The sequence below is a fragment of the Ailuropoda melanoleuca genome, chromosome 4 (assembly GCF_002007445.2).
Source record: "Ailuropoda melanoleuca isolate Jingjing chromosome 4, ASM200744v2, whole genome shotgun sequence".
NCBI lineage: Eukaryota > Metazoa > Chordata > Mammalia > Carnivora > Ursidae > Ailuropoda > Ailuropoda melanoleuca.
The window spans coordinates 9,581,282-9,600,831 of NC_048221.1; the positions used below are offsets into that span (position 1 = coordinate 9,581,282).

The 19,550-nt window shown below is 51.7% G+C and overlaps 2 protein-coding genes across 2 annotated transcripts in view; both read left to right on the plus strand.

Moving 5' to 3' along the window:
• RLN3 (relaxin 3) overlaps window positions 1–4,094 on the plus strand; it is a 4,663-nt gene extending 569 nt beyond the window's left edge. Inside the window, exons 2-3 of the mRNA XM_034657891.1 lie at window positions 1,495–1,792; window positions 3,370–4,094. Of these exons, the coding sequence (XP_034513782.1) occupies window positions 1,495–1,792; window positions 3,370–3,584 (513 nt within the window). The 3' untranslated portion in view covers window positions 3,585–4,094. The remainder of the gene's footprint in view (window positions 1–1,494; window positions 1,793–3,369) is intronic.
• A 264-nt stretch (window positions 4,095–4,358) lies between these two features.
• Window positions 4,359–19,535, plus strand: IL27RA (interleukin 27 receptor subunit alpha). The gene is made up of 14 exons (XM_011227236.3): window positions 4,359–4,559; window positions 5,017–5,134; window positions 8,396–8,553; window positions 8,641–8,798; window positions 10,472–10,631; window positions 10,733–10,806; window positions 12,866–13,049; window positions 13,140–13,328; window positions 15,167–15,268; window positions 15,344–15,502; window positions 17,703–17,828; window positions 18,216–18,309; window positions 18,478–18,571; window positions 18,704–19,535. Exons 1-14 carry the CDS (start codon window positions 4,466–4,468, stop codon window positions 18,956–18,958), a joined length of 1,965 nt encoding a protein of 654 aa, XP_011225538.2. The 5' UTR covers window positions 4,359–4,465; the 3' UTR covers window positions 18,959–19,535.
• Window positions 19,536–19,550: the final 15 nt, after the last annotated feature.

Sequence of the window (19,550 nt, forward strand, 5' to 3'; positions counted from 1 at the left end):
GGTGGGGGTAGGGGAGCGGGATTGCGAGCAGACAGGATACGCGGCAGGGGGTGTCGGTGCTGCTGACACGGTCCTACTTCCTGACCTGAGTGATGCTATCATGGATGTCCTGTTTATGATTCTCTAAATTTTACATTCTGTCCTGGAGCCAGCTGCTACCGGCTTGTGAGAACTGATGGTTAACTCTTCAGAGCTTTGGCGACCACGCTGACATCACATCGGTAGCTCGGAACTGGCCGGAAACCAACAACTGCTACAAATCAGGGCTTTTTTTTTTTTTTTTTTTTTTTTTTTTTTTTGGNTCAGGGCTTTTTTTTTTTTTTTTTTTTCTTTTTCTTTTTCTGGAGAACCCATTTGTAGTCGTTTCCCAGAACATCATAGCTTCTCTATGTATATTAATTAAACATTTTTAAATTATTATTTCTAATCGCGGTAAAATACACATAAAATCTGCCATTGTAACCATTTTTAAGGGCCCGGTGGCATCAAGCACAGTCACCATCCATCTCCAGAGCTCTTTTCATCTTGCAAAACTGAAACTCTGTCCCCATAATAGTTTTTTTTAATCCTTAAAATTTTCCCTTGGAGGGTATGGATTCTGCAGAGAGCTCTGTTGGAATCCCCATCTCCACCCCCCTTCCTAGCTGAACTTGGGCACCTTCTGTCACCACTCTGTGCCTTGGTTTCCTTATCTGTAATATGGGAATGATCTGAGTCCTAATCTCATAGTCCAGTAGCTCTCAAAAGTGTGGTTTCTGGGGGCGCCTGGGTGGCACAGTGGTTAAGCGTCTGCCTTTGGCTCAGGGCGTGATCCCAGCGTTATGGGATTGAGCCCCACATCAGGCTCTTCCGCTATGAGCCTGCTTCTTCCTCTCCCACTCCCCCTGCTTGTGTTCCCTCTCTCGCTGGCTGTCTCTATCTCTGTCGAATAAATAAATAAAATCTTTAAAAATAAAAAAAATTTTAAAAAAGTGTGGTTTCTGGACCACCGCAGCCTCGGCATGGCCTGGAAATGTGTTGCAAATGCAGATTCTCAGATGCTCTGTAAATAGGGCCCAGGAAGTTAAAACCCTATTTTAAAATTTTAAAATAGGGTTTTAACAAGCCCTCCAGGAGATGCCGAGGCTTGCTCAAATTTGAGAACCATCAAGTTGATATAAAATACGGAGAAAGATGCCTGGCCTCGCAGCCCAGCCCATACTATGGAAATGCTCATTATCATTGTTGATATTATTCATAGAGGAGGTCCAGCCCTATGGGGGGCAGTATCTGGCTGAGTCCTCTCTGGTGGGGTCTGGGTTCCTGGTCTCTGGTGAACTGAGACCTTTTTCCCCTCTCTGTTGAAGATGACAGTGAGCTGGACCACGTCACCCCATCCATGGTTAAATGTTATCACTTGGTCCTGGAAACGGGAAAGGTCGGGGTGGGGGGGGGCATGCCTGTGTCCCCTCTGCTTAAGGAGATAAGGTAAGTCACTTGCCTTCTCCATGACAGGTGGGGGGAGCCAGGATGTATAAATGGGGGGCCAGGACACAGCGGAGACACAGACACCCAGGGAAGTTGCCTTGCTGTGCCCTGGAGTCCCAGGTGTTCCTGTCCAGCATGGCCAAGCACCCGCTGCTGCTACTGTTAACCGTGTGGGTGCTGGCTGGGGAGCTGTGGCTGAGGACTGAGGCCCGGGCGTCACCCTTCGGAGTGAAACTTTGTGGCCGGGAATTCATCCGGGCGGTCATCTTCACCTGCGGGGGCTCCCGGTGGAGACGGGCGGACGTCCTGGCTCCTGAAGCTACAGGTGAGGCTGGGGAGGCAGTGTGGGGGGGGTGGACAGTGGATGGGACATGGGATGGTCCAAAGCGCCAAGGACAGGGCAGAAGAGTCCCTGTCCTTCTACATGCAACTGGGGAAACTTGCCCAGGCCTCAAAGCGGGGCCGAGGTGGAAGGAGCCAGTTAGCAGAGCCGGGATCGGGGTGGCAAGCCATCCACACCCTCTAGTCATTGAAGATCTAGCTGCTGTTTCTGGAGCCTTAAGCCAGGCTGCTGCTTGCACAACTCCTAGGATGGGGGGTGGGGTGGGAGGTGGGACGGGGACGCCATTTAGAAACTGACACCGAAGTGGTTTTCAGCCTCTGAGGAAGGCAGTGGGGTCCACAAGGCCAGATTTTGCCACCTAGCAGGTGACCCTCCTAACAAGTTGGTGACCCTCTCCGAGCCCCTTTATCTGCGAATAGGAGGCACAACCCCTGAATCTCCCAGGATGCTTAAGTGGAAAGGCTGAGTCAAAAACAGATTAGGATACTGTCTAAACTGGGCAGGGGACTCAGTTGGGGCTCAAGCAGGGGGCATGGGGCCTAGTTTCATGAAGGGCAGGAGCCTGGCCAAAAAAAAAAGAAGGTTTTCATGGTGATGATGATATGAATATGGGCCTGGCAGACACACTGGGTTCAAGTAGCAGCCCTACAACTACATAGCTGCGTTTCCTTATGCAAGTGAGTCTACCAAATCGTGCCTCGGTGTTCTCATCTGGAAACTGGGTATGATAACAGCTGCACCCACCTCATGGGGTTATCATTGTGAGAAGTAAAGGAGTTAATCCTCTAAATCCTTTAAAATAGTGTCTGGCGCATAGTAAGTGCTCAAGAAATGATCAGGGCTATTTTGAGAGCTTCTTGTGTGCCGGACACTGTTCTAAGCGTTTCTATCGGTACTAATTATCTCATCTACTCCATATAAAACTCTAGAAGGTAGAAGTTATTACTACCCCCACTTTGCAGAGAAGGAAACCTAGAGGCAGAGAAGTAAATTCATTTGCTCAGGATTATAACTCTGAGAGGCTGGATTGGTGCTTAGTTCAGCTCCCAAACACATGTTCTTTTTTTTTTTTTTTTTCCAAGAGACCCATTTTATTTTTATTTAGATTTATTTATTGATTTGAGAGAGAGAAATAGCTTGGGGGGGGGAAGGAGCAGAGGGAGAGGGAGAGAGAGAGAATCCTCAAGCAGACTCCCCACTTCACTGAGTGCAGAACCCTACATGGGGCTCGATCCCATGACCCTGAGATCATGACCTGAGCCGAAAATAAGAGTCAGATGTTTAACCAATGGAGCTACCCAGGCGTCCCCCAAACACATGTTTGGAACCATCAGTTTCTCAATAAATAAAGAGTAGGAGAAAACAAATGACAAGAGAGGAAAAGCAAGCTCAGTGAGGTTGAATAATTTGCCCATCAAAGCTGGACCCCGGGCCTGAATGGAATCAAACTTTTGACCATGAGGCTGCATCACAAGCATCGAAGTAGCTGGGCCAGCCAGACTCTGGGTGTGACAGAAGCTAAGCCCCAAGCACTAACTCTTCATCTTTCCCCTTCCCAGATGCGGACTCGGACACAGACAGTGAGCTGGATGAGGCAGTAGCCTCCAGCGAGTTGTTGGCCATGACCAAGTACCCCCTGGCTTCTTATGGGGGCCGACCTGGCTGGCAGGGAACTCCGGGGACTCTGCGTGGTGGCCGTGATGTCGTGGCAGGCCTCTCCAGCAACTGCTGCAAGTGGGGGTGCAGTAAGAGTGAAATCAGCAGCCTGTGCTAGACCAGTGACTGGGGCGGCCAGGGGCCCAGGGGCCAGCGGGGCACCCATCTCTGGCCTCTCATGCAGTCATTCATCAGCAAGTCAGGTTAGGCACTGTGCTCTTGTACACAGTTGCCCCTAAATGACCCTGACCTGTGACCAGCCTGACCCTGAGCAAACTGCCCCTACCTGGCCCAATGGGAACCTCTGATCCTGACCCCTGACCTCTCCCCAGGCCATCTCATGCCTTTTCCTGGCCTATACTGTTCCCTGCTGCAATGGTGCCCCTACTCTACCCGCACTGATCTACCCACATCCAGACCTTTGCCCAAACGGATTCTCTCTTGACACAACTGCGGCCACTGTCTCCTGACCAGCCCAAATTATGTTCCTGCTCCTTTCCAGCCTTTGCCCGCTGCTTTCTCCCTGCTTTCCAGCCCCTCCCTTCCAACCCCACCCGCTGGGGTTCTAAAGCAGGGGACCCTCGAACTGGCAGTGGGAGCCCTGGGTTCCCTTCACATCCTGGGGTGGAAGGCTCGGTGGGAGGACGGATCAGAACCTTCTTCAACCCCAATAATAAAAGTTCCAAAGCACTTCGCAGCATGTGTGCGTGCGTCATTGGGGGGGGTTGCATCGGTTTCAGGGGCGCTCCGTGGCGCCCCCAGCGCCCCGGCCACAAGCCCCAGGTCATCCCCCCTCCCCTCGCGCAGCCCCAGCCTGAGCCGCCGGGGACTTTCCGCGCGGGGAAGGGGCGGGGTCCCGGAGCGCAAGGTGCGGAGGAGCCTGGGAGGGGAGGGACGCTTCCCGTCGCCGCCCGGCGCTGGGGCCGGAGAGCGAGGCGAGCGGCGCGGCCGCGCTGGGCCGGGCAGGGCCCGGCGGGACTCGGGGCGCGCGGGGGCGCCATGCGGGGGGTCCGGGCCGCCCCCTTCCGGCCGCGGCTGAAGCTGGTGCTGCTGCCTCTGCTAGTGCTGCTGTGCCACCGGACTCGGTCCCAGGGTGAGTGGTGGAGCGAGCTCGTGTCGGGCGCTCTGCCGCCGCGCTCGCCACGAGAGCGCCGAGCCTCCGCGTGCACCGCAAGTTTACGGAACGAACGCCAGCGGCGCAGACGCCCCGCCGCACCTTCCCGGGCAGGGACCCGGCGGAGCGAGCGGTTGGCGAACGCGGGGTGGGGGGTCGGCCGCGAGGTGGGAGCCCGAGGCCCAAGGGTGGGGTGGAGGCGCTAGGGGTGGTAACAGGATGTGGCTGGCAGAGGGAGGGGAGGAGTTATGCCCAGGGCCTGGGGAGGGGTGTCCAGCGCCCCCTTCCTGCTGCTCACCCCCGGAAGGGACCCCCGGATCGCCTTCCACAATTGACAGAAGTCGGGGCAAGTTCAGGTTCTGGGATATGCAGGATGGGGGCATTGAGCCGCTTCCCTGGGAACACTCCATCCCCCCTCCCCCGCCTCCCTCTCCAGGCAGCCCTGGGCCACTGCAGTGCTATGGAGTTGGACCCTTGGGCGACCTGAACTGCTCGTGGGAAGCTGTGGGGGACCTGGGAGACCCCTCCATGCTGCACCTCCAGAGCCAGAAGTAGTGAGTACAACCGGCTGACTTGGGGAAACTGAGGCTTTAGAGGGGTGGCCACTCAGGTCCCAGTATACTCAGGTTGAGAGGACACCCATAGTTCTGCTCCACGGCCCTCCTCCTCTCAAGCCCTTCGATTCCAGGTTTTAGCATTTACGTTCTGTGCGACCCTAAACCAGTCACCTTCCCACCCTGAGCCTCTCTTTCCTCCTCTATCAAAAGGCCATAATAAAGAAACCTTCGTCCCAGCGTTAGTTCTGAGGATTCGATGAATTAGGCATTGGCAAAGAGAAATTGCTTAATAATTAGAAGCTGTTTTTTATTGCTGTGTGACCTTAGGCAAGTAGCCTAACTTCTCTGAGCGTATAAAAAGATAATTTGGTCTGGTGCCAGGGATGCAGCAATGAAAGAGGCAGACAGAAAGCCTGGCCCTCGTGGAACCCGTCGTCAAGGGGGAGACCTGGGCTCCTTTACGATGAATCACACCTGCAAACTCAAATTTATTTCAAATTTGGCTAAGTGAGGGAGGAGTAAAAGGGGCATTGAAAGGTGGGAACCACGGTGGGGTGGGCAGGTTTTTTTTTTTTTTTTTAAGATTTATTTATTTGAGAGAGAGAGAGAGAGAAAGAGCGAGCACGGAGAGAGAGAGAGAGAGAAACACTCCGCACTGAGCAGGGAGCCCAAGGCGGGACTCAGTCCCAGGACTCTGGGACCATGACCTGAGACAAAGGCAGACGCTTAACCGACTGGTTAAGGTGCCCAGTTTTTGGTTTTTTTTTAACGATGGTAAAATACTCATAAAATTTACCATCTTTTTTTTCTCAACCATTTTAACAGTTCAGTGGCATTAAATACATTCACATAGTTGCACAACCATCACCACCATTCCTTTCCAGAGGGACCCAGTTTTAATTGGTATAAGACGGAGGAATCAGAGGACGTCCCCCCCTTTTTTAATGAGATAAATTCACATCACATAAAGCTAACCCATTTTATAACGAACAATTCACGGGGTGCCTGGATGGCTTAGTCGGTTAAGCGTCTGCCTTCAGTTCAGGTCAGGATCCCGGGGTCCTGGGGGGAGCCTGCTTCTCCCTCTCCATCTGCCTGTTGCTCCCCCTGCTTGTGCTCTCTTCCTCTCTCTCTGTCAGATAAATAAATAAAATCTTAAAAACAAAACAAAACCAAACCAATTCAGTGGCATTTGGTTCATTCACAGTGTTATGCAACCACCTCCTCTGTCTAGTTCCAGAACATTGTCATCACCCCAAAAGGAAGTTCCATCCCCATTAGCAGTCACTCCCCATTGTCCTCTCCCCACCCCCCGCCAGCCCCTGGCAACCACCATCCTGCTTTCTGTCTCTATGGATTTGCCTGTTGTGAACATTTCATATAAATGGAATTAGCAGCAATGTGGCCTTTTGTGTGTGACTTCTTTCACTTAGCGTATTTTTGAGGTCCATCCACGTTGGAGCAGGAATCGGAACACCCTTTTCATGGCCGAGTGATACTCCACTGTACAATCTACCACCCTTGGGTGTTTCCCTTCATCTGTTGGTGGACATTTGGTTTGCTTTCACCTTATGGCGATTGTGACTGGCGCTGTAATGAACATACATGGACAAGTTCTCGAGTCCCTGTTTTCAGTGCTTTGGGGTCTATGCCTGGGAGTGGAGTTGCTGGGTCCTATAGCAGTTCTGTGGTTTTTTTGTTTGTTTGTTTTTGGTTTTTTTTTTTTTAAGATTTTATTTATTTATTTGACAGAGATAGAGACAGCCAACGAGAGAGGGAACACAAGCAGGGGGAGAGGGAGAGGAAGAAGCAGGCTCATAGCAGAGGAGCCTGATGTGGGGCTCGATCCCACAACGCTGGGATCACGCCCTGAGCCGAAGGCAGACGCCCAACCGCTGTGCCACCCAGGCGCCCCATATAGCAGTTCTGTGTTTTAACTTTTTGAAGAACTGCCCAGACTGTTTTCTGCGGCAGCTGTAACATTTTCCATTCCCACCGGCAGTGCCCCAGGGCTGCAGTCTCTCCACATCTTCACCCACACCTGTGTTTTTGTTGTTGCTGCTGTTTTATGAAGGCCTTGTCCTGAACCTCTGAAATCTAATCCTTCAGGATATCCTCAGCACCGCTGGCTGTCACCCACATCTGGTCTGTCAGCAAGGCTTGCTGGCTCCACCTTCTACGTTATCCAGAATCTGACACTGTCTACTTCCTGGGCACCCGCCCTGGTCCAGCCCCCATCCGACGTGGCTAACCTTGGCCATGCAGTGGGTCTTCCTCCTCCCCTGGCCCCTGGCTTGCACCTTCAAGGCCCCAGTCTGTTCTCTGCCACAGCAGCCAGGGGGCGCCTGTGAACATCTGCTTCAGGGCACATCTCTGCTTAGTTCCCAGCCCTCCAGGGGTCCCACCTCGCTCAGGGTAAAGGCCCAAGTCCTTCCTGTGGCCCGCCAGGCCCTGCGCAATCTGCTCATCACCTCCCGCTCTCACCTCCTCCCATTCCCCCCCCCCACAGTCATTCGACTCCTGCCATGCGGGCCTCCTCCTTGCTGTTCCTCAGACACACCAGTGAGTGTACCTCAGGGCCTTTGCACCTGCCGAGGGGGCTGCTGCTTCTTTCTAAAATGCTTTCCCCCAGTCACTGCATGGCTCCGCCCCCATGTCCTTCAGGCCTTTGTTCAAAAGTCTCCTTGTCTGAGAGCTGTCTCCCTGAAACAGCACTGTCATCCCTCACCACATCATCACGCCGCGTCCTCTTCACCCTGGTGATCGTTCCTTGTCATCAGTTATACACTTAGGTGTGTCTCATCTGCCTCCCGCATTGGAAGAGCGGCTCCAGAGAGTGGGTCCTTGCCTGCCTTGGTCATAGTCCTGTCCCCAGCTGCTACAAGAGGGCCTGGCACTATATATAAATTTGCTGACTGGCTAGTTGCATAAGCGTAAATGTGCGTACATGTAAGTAGGCGCCAATAAATATAATAAGGAATGCTCCCATGACATGTGTTGGGCACCCAGTGCTGTTCTAAACACATTCGATGTATCATCTCATTGATTCCCCTCACTCTTCGGCCCTTCGGCAGGTACTTCTATCACCCTCCTTTCGTAGATGAGGACACAGGCACAGAGAAGTCAAGTCACTTGTTCAAGGTCACACAGCTCTAAAGCAGCAGAGCTGGGATTTGAACCCAGACAAGGAGTTACCATTATGGCTCTGGACCCAACCAATATACACCACACCCCCCATCCCCACCTCTCTCCTCACAGCCATTCCAACAGAACGTGGACTGTGCCAGTGCCTACCGGGCAGAGCTGGGTGACCATCCCGCGGGAACAGCTTACCATGTCTGATGAACTGCTTGTCTGGGGTACCAAGGCAGGCCAGCCTCTCTGGCCCCCAGTCTTCGTGAACCTGGAAACCCGAAGTAACAGGCGGGATCGGGGGTGTGCTATATGTGGGGTGGGTGGTCCCAGAGGCCCTGGCTTAATGCATCTGGCCTCCCCTTCCTCAGTGAAGCCAGGTGCCCCCCAGCTGTACCCCGATGTCGACTTCTCAGAGGATGAGCCCCTGGAGGCCACTATCCACTGGGCCCCACCTGTGTGGCCACCCCATAAGGTCCTGGTTTGCCAGTTCTACTATCGAAGATGCCAGGAGACAACCTGGACCCCGGTGAGTGTCAGGGGCCCCCTTTCCCCACCCTATTCCAGGCAGGGCCCAGGGCATCATCCCCAAATCAGAGACCCAGCCCAGAGCCTGTTCCATACTTGCCCTTATAGTCTGTCCACATCTCACACAAAAGACCTGTACATACATCCTGTTCAGCTAAAAAAATCACCCCCCACCACCAAATAATCTAAAATTCCATGCAGTCCCAGTCCCCAGTTCCACTTGGAATTTTTGAGAAACTCAGTGAACTCTTCCTCTAACGTTTTTGTGAATGAATAGAAGTCCTTACGTTAACCTTAAAATGAGAATAAGAGAAGATATTTAGAGAGCATCTGCTGTGTGCCAGGCACTATTCTAGGCTCCCTATTGAACCCCGACAAGAACCCTTCGAAGTAGATGCATTTTATACCCACCCATTTTACAGATGAGGAGCAAGGCTTGGTTTAAATAAACACCCCAAAATAATGAATAAAGGCGGCTGATGTTTCTGAGTGCCTGCTGTGCACCGGGTCCCAAGCTAATTGTATGGATTGTCTTGAAGAGTCCCTCGCAGCCTCCCTTTATAGTAGATGCTTTTATTTATTTATTTGTTAGTTTTGTTTTTTTAAAGATTTTATTTATTTATTTGAGATAGAGCGGGAGAGTGAGAGAGCACGAACGGGGATGGGAGGAGAGGCAGAGGGAGAGGGAGAAGCAGGCTCTCCACTGAGCAGGGAGCCCGATGTGGGACTCGATCCCAGGACCCTGGGATCATGACCTGAACCGAAGGCAGACGCTTAACCGACTGAGCCACCCAGGCGCCCTTTTTTTGGTCTATTTTAAGTACACATGGGGCTCAAACTCAGGACTCCAAGATCAAGAGTCACATATTCCACTGACTGAGCCAGCCGGGCGCCCCTATAGTGGATGCTTTTAAGATATCTATTTCATAGCTGGGGAAGCCAACCTCAGAGAAGTTAAGCACTTTACCAAGCTCACACAGCAAGAAAAATGGAAGAGAACTCTAGAGCAAGGAGACCCCAGAAGGAGTTGGGGGACCAGCCCGTGTACTTCCTACAGCCCAGGAGTTACCAGTATCATTTCCTCTCATATCTCATTGGCCAGAACACAGTCACATGGCCTCACCTGATTGGAAGGGAGGCTGGGAAATGGAGTCTGTTACTCTTGACAGCCACATTCCCAACTGATACTCAGGGCTTCTATTTCCAAAGGAAGAAGGGGAGAATGGATATTGGGGATAACCAATTGTCTCAGCCACCTCATGCAAGACATTGCAATGTAGAAGAGAGTTGTCATTGCAATTATTCATGCAATTCAGAGAAATGCTGAGATGCAGACTTTGGAATCTGACGGCCCAGGCCTGAATCTCAACTCCATCACTCAGCTGCTTTGTGACCTTGGGCCAGTCACCTTCCCTCTCTGGGCTTCAGTTTTCCTTAACTGTAAAATGGGGATAATAATAGAATTTACTACCTACTGCTATACGTGACCCATAGGGTGGCCAACTCGTCTCCTCTTTTTGCCGGGGATTGTCCCAATTTCAAAGCCGAAAGCCCTGTGTCCTGAGAACCCCATGGTCTGGGACAAAGCAGGATAGCTGGAGCCTGCTGACATATCAGGTCAAGTACTCTCAACTCAGTCCTCAGCTTCATTGCTCTTTCCTCTCTATCCCCCAGCTGGAACCGGAAGTGAGGTCCAGGCCCCTGTCCCCTGTTGAGATCCAGGACCTGGAGCTGGCCACTGGCTATGAGGTGCATGGCCGCTGCCGAATGGAGAAGGAAAAGAATCTGTGGAGCGAGTGGAGCCCCGTTTTGTCCTTCCAGACGCTGCCCTCTGGTGAGGGTCTCCAGGCTTGCCCTTACAACCTCATCTCACCTCCTGGCAGTCTGTACCACTAGGCCGCTCTCATTTGTACCCCCTTCCCTCATCCATGACAGCTCCAAAAGACGTATGGGTATCCAGGAACCTCTGCGGGACACCAGGCAGACAAGAACCCCTGCTTCTGTGGAAGGTGAGCTATGGAGAGCAGTTCCATTCTTTCTGCACATGTCGAGAAGCCCCAGATAACACCAGTGTAAACAAGACAGCGGGTTCCAGTGCCGCCTTCTTGGGGTTGCTCCGAGGAGGGGATGCTCAGAGAGGCCCTAGCGTAGTGCTGGGCACAGAGCAAGCTTCCACAATGTCAGCTACTTCTAGGACATCTGAGCTGGGTCATGAAGGTGGGTGCAACTGTTCCAAGCAGGGGGAAACAGCAGGTGCAAAGGTTTGAAAGCAAGACTAGGCTCGGCTCCGTAAACTACAGCGCGGCGTGCCAGAGCTTGGATGCTCGTATCAAAACGGCAATAGGAGATGGTAGACGGTGATGCAGCCATCCTTAGTGATCCAGATCCGTTGAGCGGCTCCTATGTTCCAGGCATTGCTGGGCCCTGGCTCACAGTAAATACGGCAAGGAACAAAACAACAGGGCCCATACCCTCTTAGGCCACACAATCTAATATTAATTTTAACCACACATAACACTGAGCTCTTACTATGTGCCAGTTTCTAGCCTACATGCTCATTTATATTAACTGACTTTACAGATCAGAAAAATGAGACACAGAGAGGTTGCTTCAGATCACACAACTGGTAAGTGGCAGAGTTGAGATTCACTGGCTTTCAAACAGCAATTCACAGCCTTAGTGTCTCTGTGTCATAACACATACTTTGTAACATCCCTTCACTCTATTGAAATGAAATATATAGATAACCATTTTTCTCATGTTTTAAAGAATATATAATAAAGTGTGTCCTAATTGTAATATTCTGTAGAAGATAAGGGGAAAATAAGGTAACTGCATATGGCGATTATGCAGTTCACCAGTATGAGATGAACACTAAATCTGTATGTACCTAATAATATGGCTTTAAAATACATATAGCAAAAATTGACAGAACAACAAGTAGAAATATATGAATCCACAACCATTGTGGGGGATTTTAATACACCCCATTAGTGATTTCATAATAGATGGAAAACAAGTCAAGATCTAGAATATTTGAACATGTGATTAGCAAACAACCTAATGGACTCACATAGGAAATGTCAGAACATGCCTTTCTTCCACATACAATTAGGACACTTACCAAAGTCAACCGCATGCCAGGCCGTAGAGCCAGTTTCCAGGGACTTCAAAGCGTTGAGGTGATGCAGGGCACATTTAAGAATTCTCTAATTAGAGCACAGATTGTGCTGGGAATTGATCATAAAAACTGCCTAGAAAGTCCCCATGTATTCTGAATATTTAAAATTCAGTGAATATTTTTTAAAAAGATTTTATTTATTTATTTGACAGAGAGAGAGACAGCCAGTGAGAGAGGGAACACAAGCAGGGGGAGTGGGAGAGGAAGAAGCAGGCTCCCAGCAGAGGAGCCTGATGCAGGGCTCGATCCCAGAGCACCGGGATCACGCCCTGAGCTGAAGGCAGACGCTTAACGACTGTGCCACCCAGGCGCCTCTAAAATTCCGTGAATATTAAAACCAGGTCCCACTGTCAAAGATTTTGTCTTAGTGCCTGAGAAGGAGTTTGGTACTAGGAGCAGTTAACGTTATTGGACGGGATATTCATCTACGAAAGCTTTTCCTCTATACAACAGTGGGAATTTTGAAATCCCAAAGAATTGCACGGGGCACAGACCAGGGTGAGGCGAGTAAGGCAGGCTCTTAACAAGTGCAGGGTCAGATCCTGTCTGTTCTTCAAATCATGAAATTTTGTTTGTCATGGGTTGTTTGGCCTTCATTTTGATTGATTAAAATAGAATTTTTCTTGATTACTGGGTTTTTGGTATCCTCCCCTTTAACACTTGCCCCCAAGGGGAGTGCCTCACTCACTGTCCCCTAATTTGGGTCCTGGAACTGTATTCTGGTATCACCTCTGCCACTGAGCCCCCCTGAGACTTAGTTTCTTCATCTGTAAAGTGGAGCCAACAGAAATATGTCACTGACGGGTTTGTCAGGTGGACCTCCCTGAGATACACGTGTGTGCCTGAGAAATGGGTGACACGAACCGCTTCTTCCTCTCGTCCTTCAGGACCGGGGGCGCTGCATGCAGATGAGCTACAGAGTCTGGTTCCAGGCTGAAGACCAGGAGCTGGTCCAGAAGACGGTTCCCTGCTGCAGCTCCTTCATCCCAACCCAAGCCGAGTGGGTCGGGGTGTCTGCCGTCAATGCCACGAGCTGGGAGCCTCTCACCAACCTTTCTCTGGCCTGCTTGGGTAAGAGGCTGTGAATCTCCTCGCAGCAGTGCCCTGGAGAGGGAGGCGGGGACTTCCCAAGCGGACAGCTGCGACGTCTCCCTCGTCCAGGTCCAGATTTCGCCCCCCACGGCGTGGCGGTCAGCAACGTTGCCGGGAGCACGGAGCTGCTGGTGACTTGGCAGCGGGGGCCTGGGGAGTTGCAGGAGCACGTGGTGGATTGGGCTCGAGACGGGGATCCCCTGGAGGATCTCAACTGGATCCGGCTTCCCCCTGAGAACCTCAGTGCCCTATTGCCAGGTGAGGCCCTGGGACACCTGAGTTCCCATCCCAGCTGTTGCAGAGCAGACTGACAAGTGGACCCTGCAGGAGAGAATGCTGTGGTTAAAGTATCATTAATTCCTGCAAGCAGCGTTCATCGACCACTCACTACGTGCCAAGCCATGTTCTAGACACTGGCATGCAGTGACGGCAGCTGATATCTATTGGCATTTACCAGCAGCATTGCATTATTCAAACTTCCTTAGAAAGTAAGTTTCTGTTATTATCATGCTCGAGGTAGAGATGAAGAAAAAGCCCAGGGAGGTGAAGCAACTTGCCCGAGGCCACACAGCAAATAGATGGTAGAACCAGGATTTGAACCACATACTCAGGCCCCTCAAGCCAGACCCTGAACCATCACACCACTCTCTCTCTCAGCAACATCCCCATCCTCATGGAGCTGACTTTCTTGTGGAGTGAGCAGCCCAATGAGACAAACAGTAACAACAAAACAAGTACATCTGTAATGTAATTGGGGAAAAATATAAAACAGGGCAAAGGGGAGGAGGGAGAATTGATGTTTTAGAAAGAAAGTGTTTTTAGAAAAGGCCTTTCTGGAAAAGTAGCATTTGAACCAGGACCTGAAGGAGGTGAGATAGGGAGCTATGAGGAAGTCTGAGGGAAAAGCGAGAGGGAATAGACAGTGCAAAGGCCCAGAGACAGGAACGTGCCTGATATGTTAGAATAGCGAGGAGGCCTGCATGGCTGGAGTGGAATGAGTGAGGGGGAGAGTGGGAGGAGTTGAGGGAAGGGGGGTGACAAGCAAACTGTTCAAGACCTGGTGGGCTACAGGAAGGACTTGGGCTTTTCCTCTGTGTGAGGTAGGAACCATGGAGAGTTCTGAGCAGAGGAAGGATATGCCCTGAGTCAGTTGCTTACAGGTGCTCTCTGCCTGCTCTTGGGGGGAAGGGTGAGGGCTGTACCAGGTGGGAACTGAGGAGGGTAGGGAAGGAAGCAGGTGCTGATTGGAGGTCCTGGGGCAGAATTTTGAGGATCCATTTGGATATGTGGTGTTGGAGATGTTCATCCAAATGGAGCTGTCCATGGGGCTGCTGGCCACTCAGGGCTAGGGGCTTGCAATGAGTTCTGGGCTGGGCTGTGGCACTGGGGAGCCCATCCCTGGTGTAAGGGACTTGGGAGAGCATGAGAAGGTTTTGAGTGAAGCATTTAGGAAGGACAGAGTCCTTCCTAGGGAAGGAGGAGCCCCGATTCTGGAAAATTTCTGTTTGGGGAAGGCCAGGCAGCCACAGTAGGTTTTGAGAAGGGACTTCAGGAGTCTCACCCACCATGATGGGTGGTGTCAGGGTACCCCCCGTAGCCTGGTGTTTGAGCATCTCCCAGCCTCCAGTGCCTGCATTTCCCTGCCTGAAGCCTTTCTCTGGTCATTGAAGCATTTTGCCCGTCTGAGCAGCAGTCTGGAAGTGCTGGCGAATTAAGCCGCCTCAGATGGCAGCCCTTCGCCAATTACTAGTAAGGGTTGGTAGGTAAATATCTCAGCTTCCCCCCCCTCCTTGGTTGGGCACGCTCTCGGGCGTCTGCTCTCTGCTGCCTCCCAGAGGTCGCCAGCGGGATTGCGTTTCCGTTGCCTACACAGGGAACTTGTTCTCTCTCATTTACTGGCTGCCTTTCTTTCCCTAGTTCACTTCCCAGCTGCCCTGCTGGTGTTCTGTGGGGTTATCACCCAGAAATATTACTGTTACCCAAATATTTATCTCGGCATGTCCTTTAGGAGACCCGAATGAAGATGCTTACCGAGTAGGAAATGAGTAGGGGTGGGGGGAGCCAACTCTCACTGTCTTTGCTCCTCCACCGACCAGGGAATTTTGAAGGAGGGGTCCCGTACCGAATCACAGTGACAGCAGTCTCTTCTTGGGGTTTGGCCCCTGCCCCCTCAGTCTGGAGGTTCAGAGAGGAACTGGGTAAGTGCTGGAGCTGGAGAATGGGGCATGCCCCTGGAACCCTGGCCGGCCTTGACCCACTGACTTTCTCCCCAGCACCCCTAGCCGGGCCAGTGCTTTGGCGACTCCAGGATGCACCCCCAGGGACCCCTGCCATAGCGTGGGGAGAGGTCCCAAGGCACCAACTCCGGGGCCATCTCACCCACTACACTTTGTGTGTACAGAGTGGGACCAGGCCTTCTGTCTGCATGAACGGTGAGCTTCACTGCCCCCTGCCCCCTGCTCCTAGCCCCCCACAAGACCCACCCATCAGTCTACCCCATCCTCGTCTCCAGAGTGACCCCTTTGGTTCCTTCTCAGCCCCTGGGAAAATCTGTGATATCCTTTGTTCCCTAGCGGACAATAACGCTCGCGGCTATCAATATGATGGACTATCATTTGACCATTAAAAATGAAGACTCTGATCTATATTTATTGACAATGGAAGATGCCTGTCATGTTTATTAGGTGAAAAAGATAAAAAGATGACAAAACTCCACGAGGTGGTTCCATTTGTATAAAATAAAGCTGGCATTGAGCAAAGCAGAGGCACAAATGTGAAAAGAAATTGCCCACAATGTCAGCAGGGTCACAGGATTATGGATGATTTTTATTTCTTTTTCATACCTTTGGGTATAGACTACATTTTTACTCTGAACACAAATTCCTTTATAAAAATACCTTTATTACCCTTTTTTTTTTCAAATTACAAAAGTTATCTGTGCTTATTATCATAGCTGACACTTTAAAGGCATATGTCATCAAGAATATCAGCATTCTCAGGGTGCCTGGGTGGCTCAGTCGGTTGGGCGTCCAACTCTTGATTTCAGCTCAGGTCATGATCTCACGGTCATGGGATCGAGCCCCATGTTGGGCTTCCCACTTGGCAGGGAGTCTGCTTGGGATTCTCCTCCCCACCCCCGGCCCTCACTGCTCTCTCTCTCTTTCTCTCTCAAATAAATAAATAAATCTTTTTTTTTTTTTAAAAAGAACATCAGCATTCTCATAATTTCACTGACACTGAAATGCAGCTTCCAGATTTTTCCATGCATCTATTAACACAGAGATAGGAGTTGTGTTCTTTGAAGATTTTTAACTTTGTATTATAGAAAATTCAAGCACATACAAAAGTAGGGAGACCAGTATAACAAACCCTGGTGTGCCCACCAGGTGTCAACAATTACCTATTTTGTCAATCTGCTTTCATTTTTATCCCCTGCACTTTTTTCCTAGAGTCTTTGGTGTCATTTTACCTCCAACTACATCATTTGTATTTGTCTCTGATAAAGCCTATTTTTTAACGTAATTACTTTGCCATGATTGCACATTACAACAGTATATATTGATCATCAGATTATAATTTTCATTTTTTAAATCTTTTTTAAAGATTTTATTTATTTGAGAGAGAGAACGTGCACATGAGTGAGGGGAGGGGCAGAGGCAGAGAAGCAGACTCCCCGCTGATCCCCGCTGATCGCAGAGCCTGCCCTGGGGTTTGATCCTAGGACCCTGAGATCATGACCTAAGCCGAAGTCCGATGCTTAACTGACTGAGCTACCCAGGTGCCCCATTTTAAATTTTTTTAGATTAAAATGTTTATACATATCTATATTATTAAATATGTATGTATTATGATTATTATTTTAGAGAGGAAGAGATGAGGGGGGAGGGGCAGAGAGAGAGGGAGAGAGAATCTTAAGCAGGTTCCATGTGCACCCCGATGCAGGGCTCAGTCTTACCACCCTGAGATCATGACCTGAGCCGAAATCAAAAGTCAGATGCTTGACCGACTGAACCAGCCAGGTGCCCCTGGATTATTATTATTTTAAAAAGAGGATCATGTTCTAGACTATAGCTTGGCCTCTCAATCTCTTATGACTGTCATGTTTTGCAACTTTCTTTTTTCACCTGCTGATTTAGCTTGGACATCTTTCTATGGTAATAGAGCTCGATTGGTGTTCATGTGTCCCGTAATTTTACAACAAACCAAAAAGTTACTTCCTCTTTGGGCTTAAAAGCAAAAAAGAGCAGTTTAGTAAAAACAGGTGAACAAATATAGTTCTGGAAGGGGCACGCCCCCCCCCCCCCCCCCCCGTCTAGAGAGAATCTCCGTTCACTGTGTTAGTGTGCAGGTGGGGGATACGATGCCCATTCTTTATTTGTTCAAATATATATCATTTTTGAGTGCTTCCTGTGTGCCAGCCACTGATCCAGGTGCTGGGAATATGGCCCTTGTGGAGCTAATTTTGTAATGGTCAGGGAAGGCCTCACCGAGGAGGTGAAATGTGAGCAACGACCCGAAGGCGGGATCCATGTCACTATCTGGGGGGAGTGTTGCAGACAGAGAGGAAGCACATGCAAAGGCCCTGAGGTAGGACTTGACTGCCTCCCCAACCTCTCTGGGTGTGTCCTTCAGTCAGTGGCAGCACCCGGAACATCACCCTGCCCGACCTTCACTGGGGTCCTTGTGAGCTGTGGGTGACCGCATCCACCATCGCAGGACAGGGGCCACCTGGTCCCAGCCTCCGGCTTCACCTACCAGGTAGGGGGCTTGGGGTGGGACTGCCATAGGAGGGGGCCTGCTCCATTTCAAGGAGATAGGGGTTTCAGTGAGTGAGCAACCTTTTGACTCGGGGCTGGTTACTGATGACACCTCAGGGGCATTCTGATCCTGCTGAATACTCGGGATTATCAGGCACTGTGCGTCTGTGCCCCTTTCACCCATCCTTGACCTTGACCTATCACCCATGACTGTTTCATTCACAAGCCCACTCCCACCCCAAGATCTCCCCGACCCTTGGCCCCTACCCACTCATAAGCCCCGCCCCTTTACCTGCCTCCCTCTCCCAAACCCGGCCCCATGCATGACCCTTACCTGATCCCTCCCCCATCCCTGGCATCCAAATGTTCTTCTGCCCTTCCACCTCAGATAACACCCTGAAGTGGAAAGTTCTGCCAGGTGTCTTTCTCCTGTGGGGCTTGCTCCTGACGGGCTGTGGCGTGAGCTTAGCCACCTCTGGAAGGTGAGGCCATCAGACATGTTGGGTCTCTGCCCGGGTGGGGAGGGCAGCTGGACACTTGCTAAGCTTTGGTGGGGGGCGAGCAGTGAGGGGATGCCTCAGGGCTCCGTGACGTTCCTGGGCTGGGGCAGCAGGTCACCTAGCTTCTCTGCCCTCTTACCTGCTTGCCAGGTGCCTCCACCTTCGGCACAAGGTACTGCCCCGCTGGGTCTGGCAGAAGATTCCGGATCCAGCCAATAGCAGTTGTGGCCAGCCCCACATGGAGGTGAGCAAGCAAAAAGGCTGGCTTGTCTGGGCCCTCTGGGGGTTTGGCGAATGCTGGGACAGTGGGGAGTGGGTGGGGGCAGGTTAGGGAGAATGGGGGGGAGGGCAGAATCCCTGTCTCTTCTCTTTCCAGGAGGTGCCTCAGGCTCAGCCCCCTGGCGACTTCCCCATCCTGAAAGTGGAGGAGATGGAGCCACTACCAGTTACGGAGCCCCCCCAGGCCTCCACCCAGCTGGACTCTGGCTATGAGAAACACTTCCTGCCCACCCCTGAGGAGCTGGGTCTTCTGGGCCCGCCCCCAGGTCCCAAGTTCTGGCCTGAGCCCACCCCAGGCCAGGAGAGGGGTGTCCACTTGACAGATGAAGACACTGAGGCTCAGAGAGGCTGAGTCACGTGCCTGAGGACACCCAGCCAGGAAGAACAGGTCGAAGGACCCCTACGAGAAGGGCCTGGCCCTACGGGAACTATGTGGATGGAGGAGGGAGCAAAGGAAAATGTATGGAATCGAGCGGAGCTGCCTCCCCAGGTCTGTCCTGCTGCTGCTGACAGAACTGTAGCTGGGCGTCCCTGTCGCCTTCCCTGCAGCCAGGCGCAACCCTGGACCGAGTTCTCGGCGGCAGAACGCGAGTGGAAGTGCCCTGGGCTGATGCCCAGACGATGGCCCGGCGGGGACGGGGCTCCTCCGCATTCCCTCCCCTGGCCCCCGACCCAGCTGTAGCCCCGCCGGAGGGGAACATGGAGCAAGAGGTGTAAAGGAACCTCAGTCCCCAAGTGACTGCTGACTCGGAGCCTCCCCAGAGAAATATACGTTTACGTTTTATAGCTACCGTAGCCGGGCGCTTTGGACGGCAGCCGCGTCTGAACTCACGCCGGCTCCGTCCCTGCTTCTAGCAGGAGCCGAGCCCTCGCTTTCCCACCGGGAGGTGGGAGGCAGTTCCGTGCCAACAACACACACACTCAAGCTGTCCGAAGGCTTGAAC

Bases quoted from the DNA above. Each gene is read 5' to 3' on its own strand.
- IL27RA (XM_011227236.3), top strand. From the start codon at position 4,466: ATGCGGGGGGTCCGGGCCGCCCCCTTCCGGCCGCGGCTGAAGCTGGTG. The intron at 13,050-13,139 runs GTAAGAGGCTGT...TCCCTCGTCCAG, and splicing joins CCTTTCTCTGGCCTGCTTGG to GTCCAGATTTCGCCCCCCAC. The intron at 15,269-15,343 runs GTAAGTGCTGGA...CTTTCTCCCCAG, and splicing joins GAGGTTCAGAGAGGAACTGG to CACCCCTAGCCGGGCCAGTG.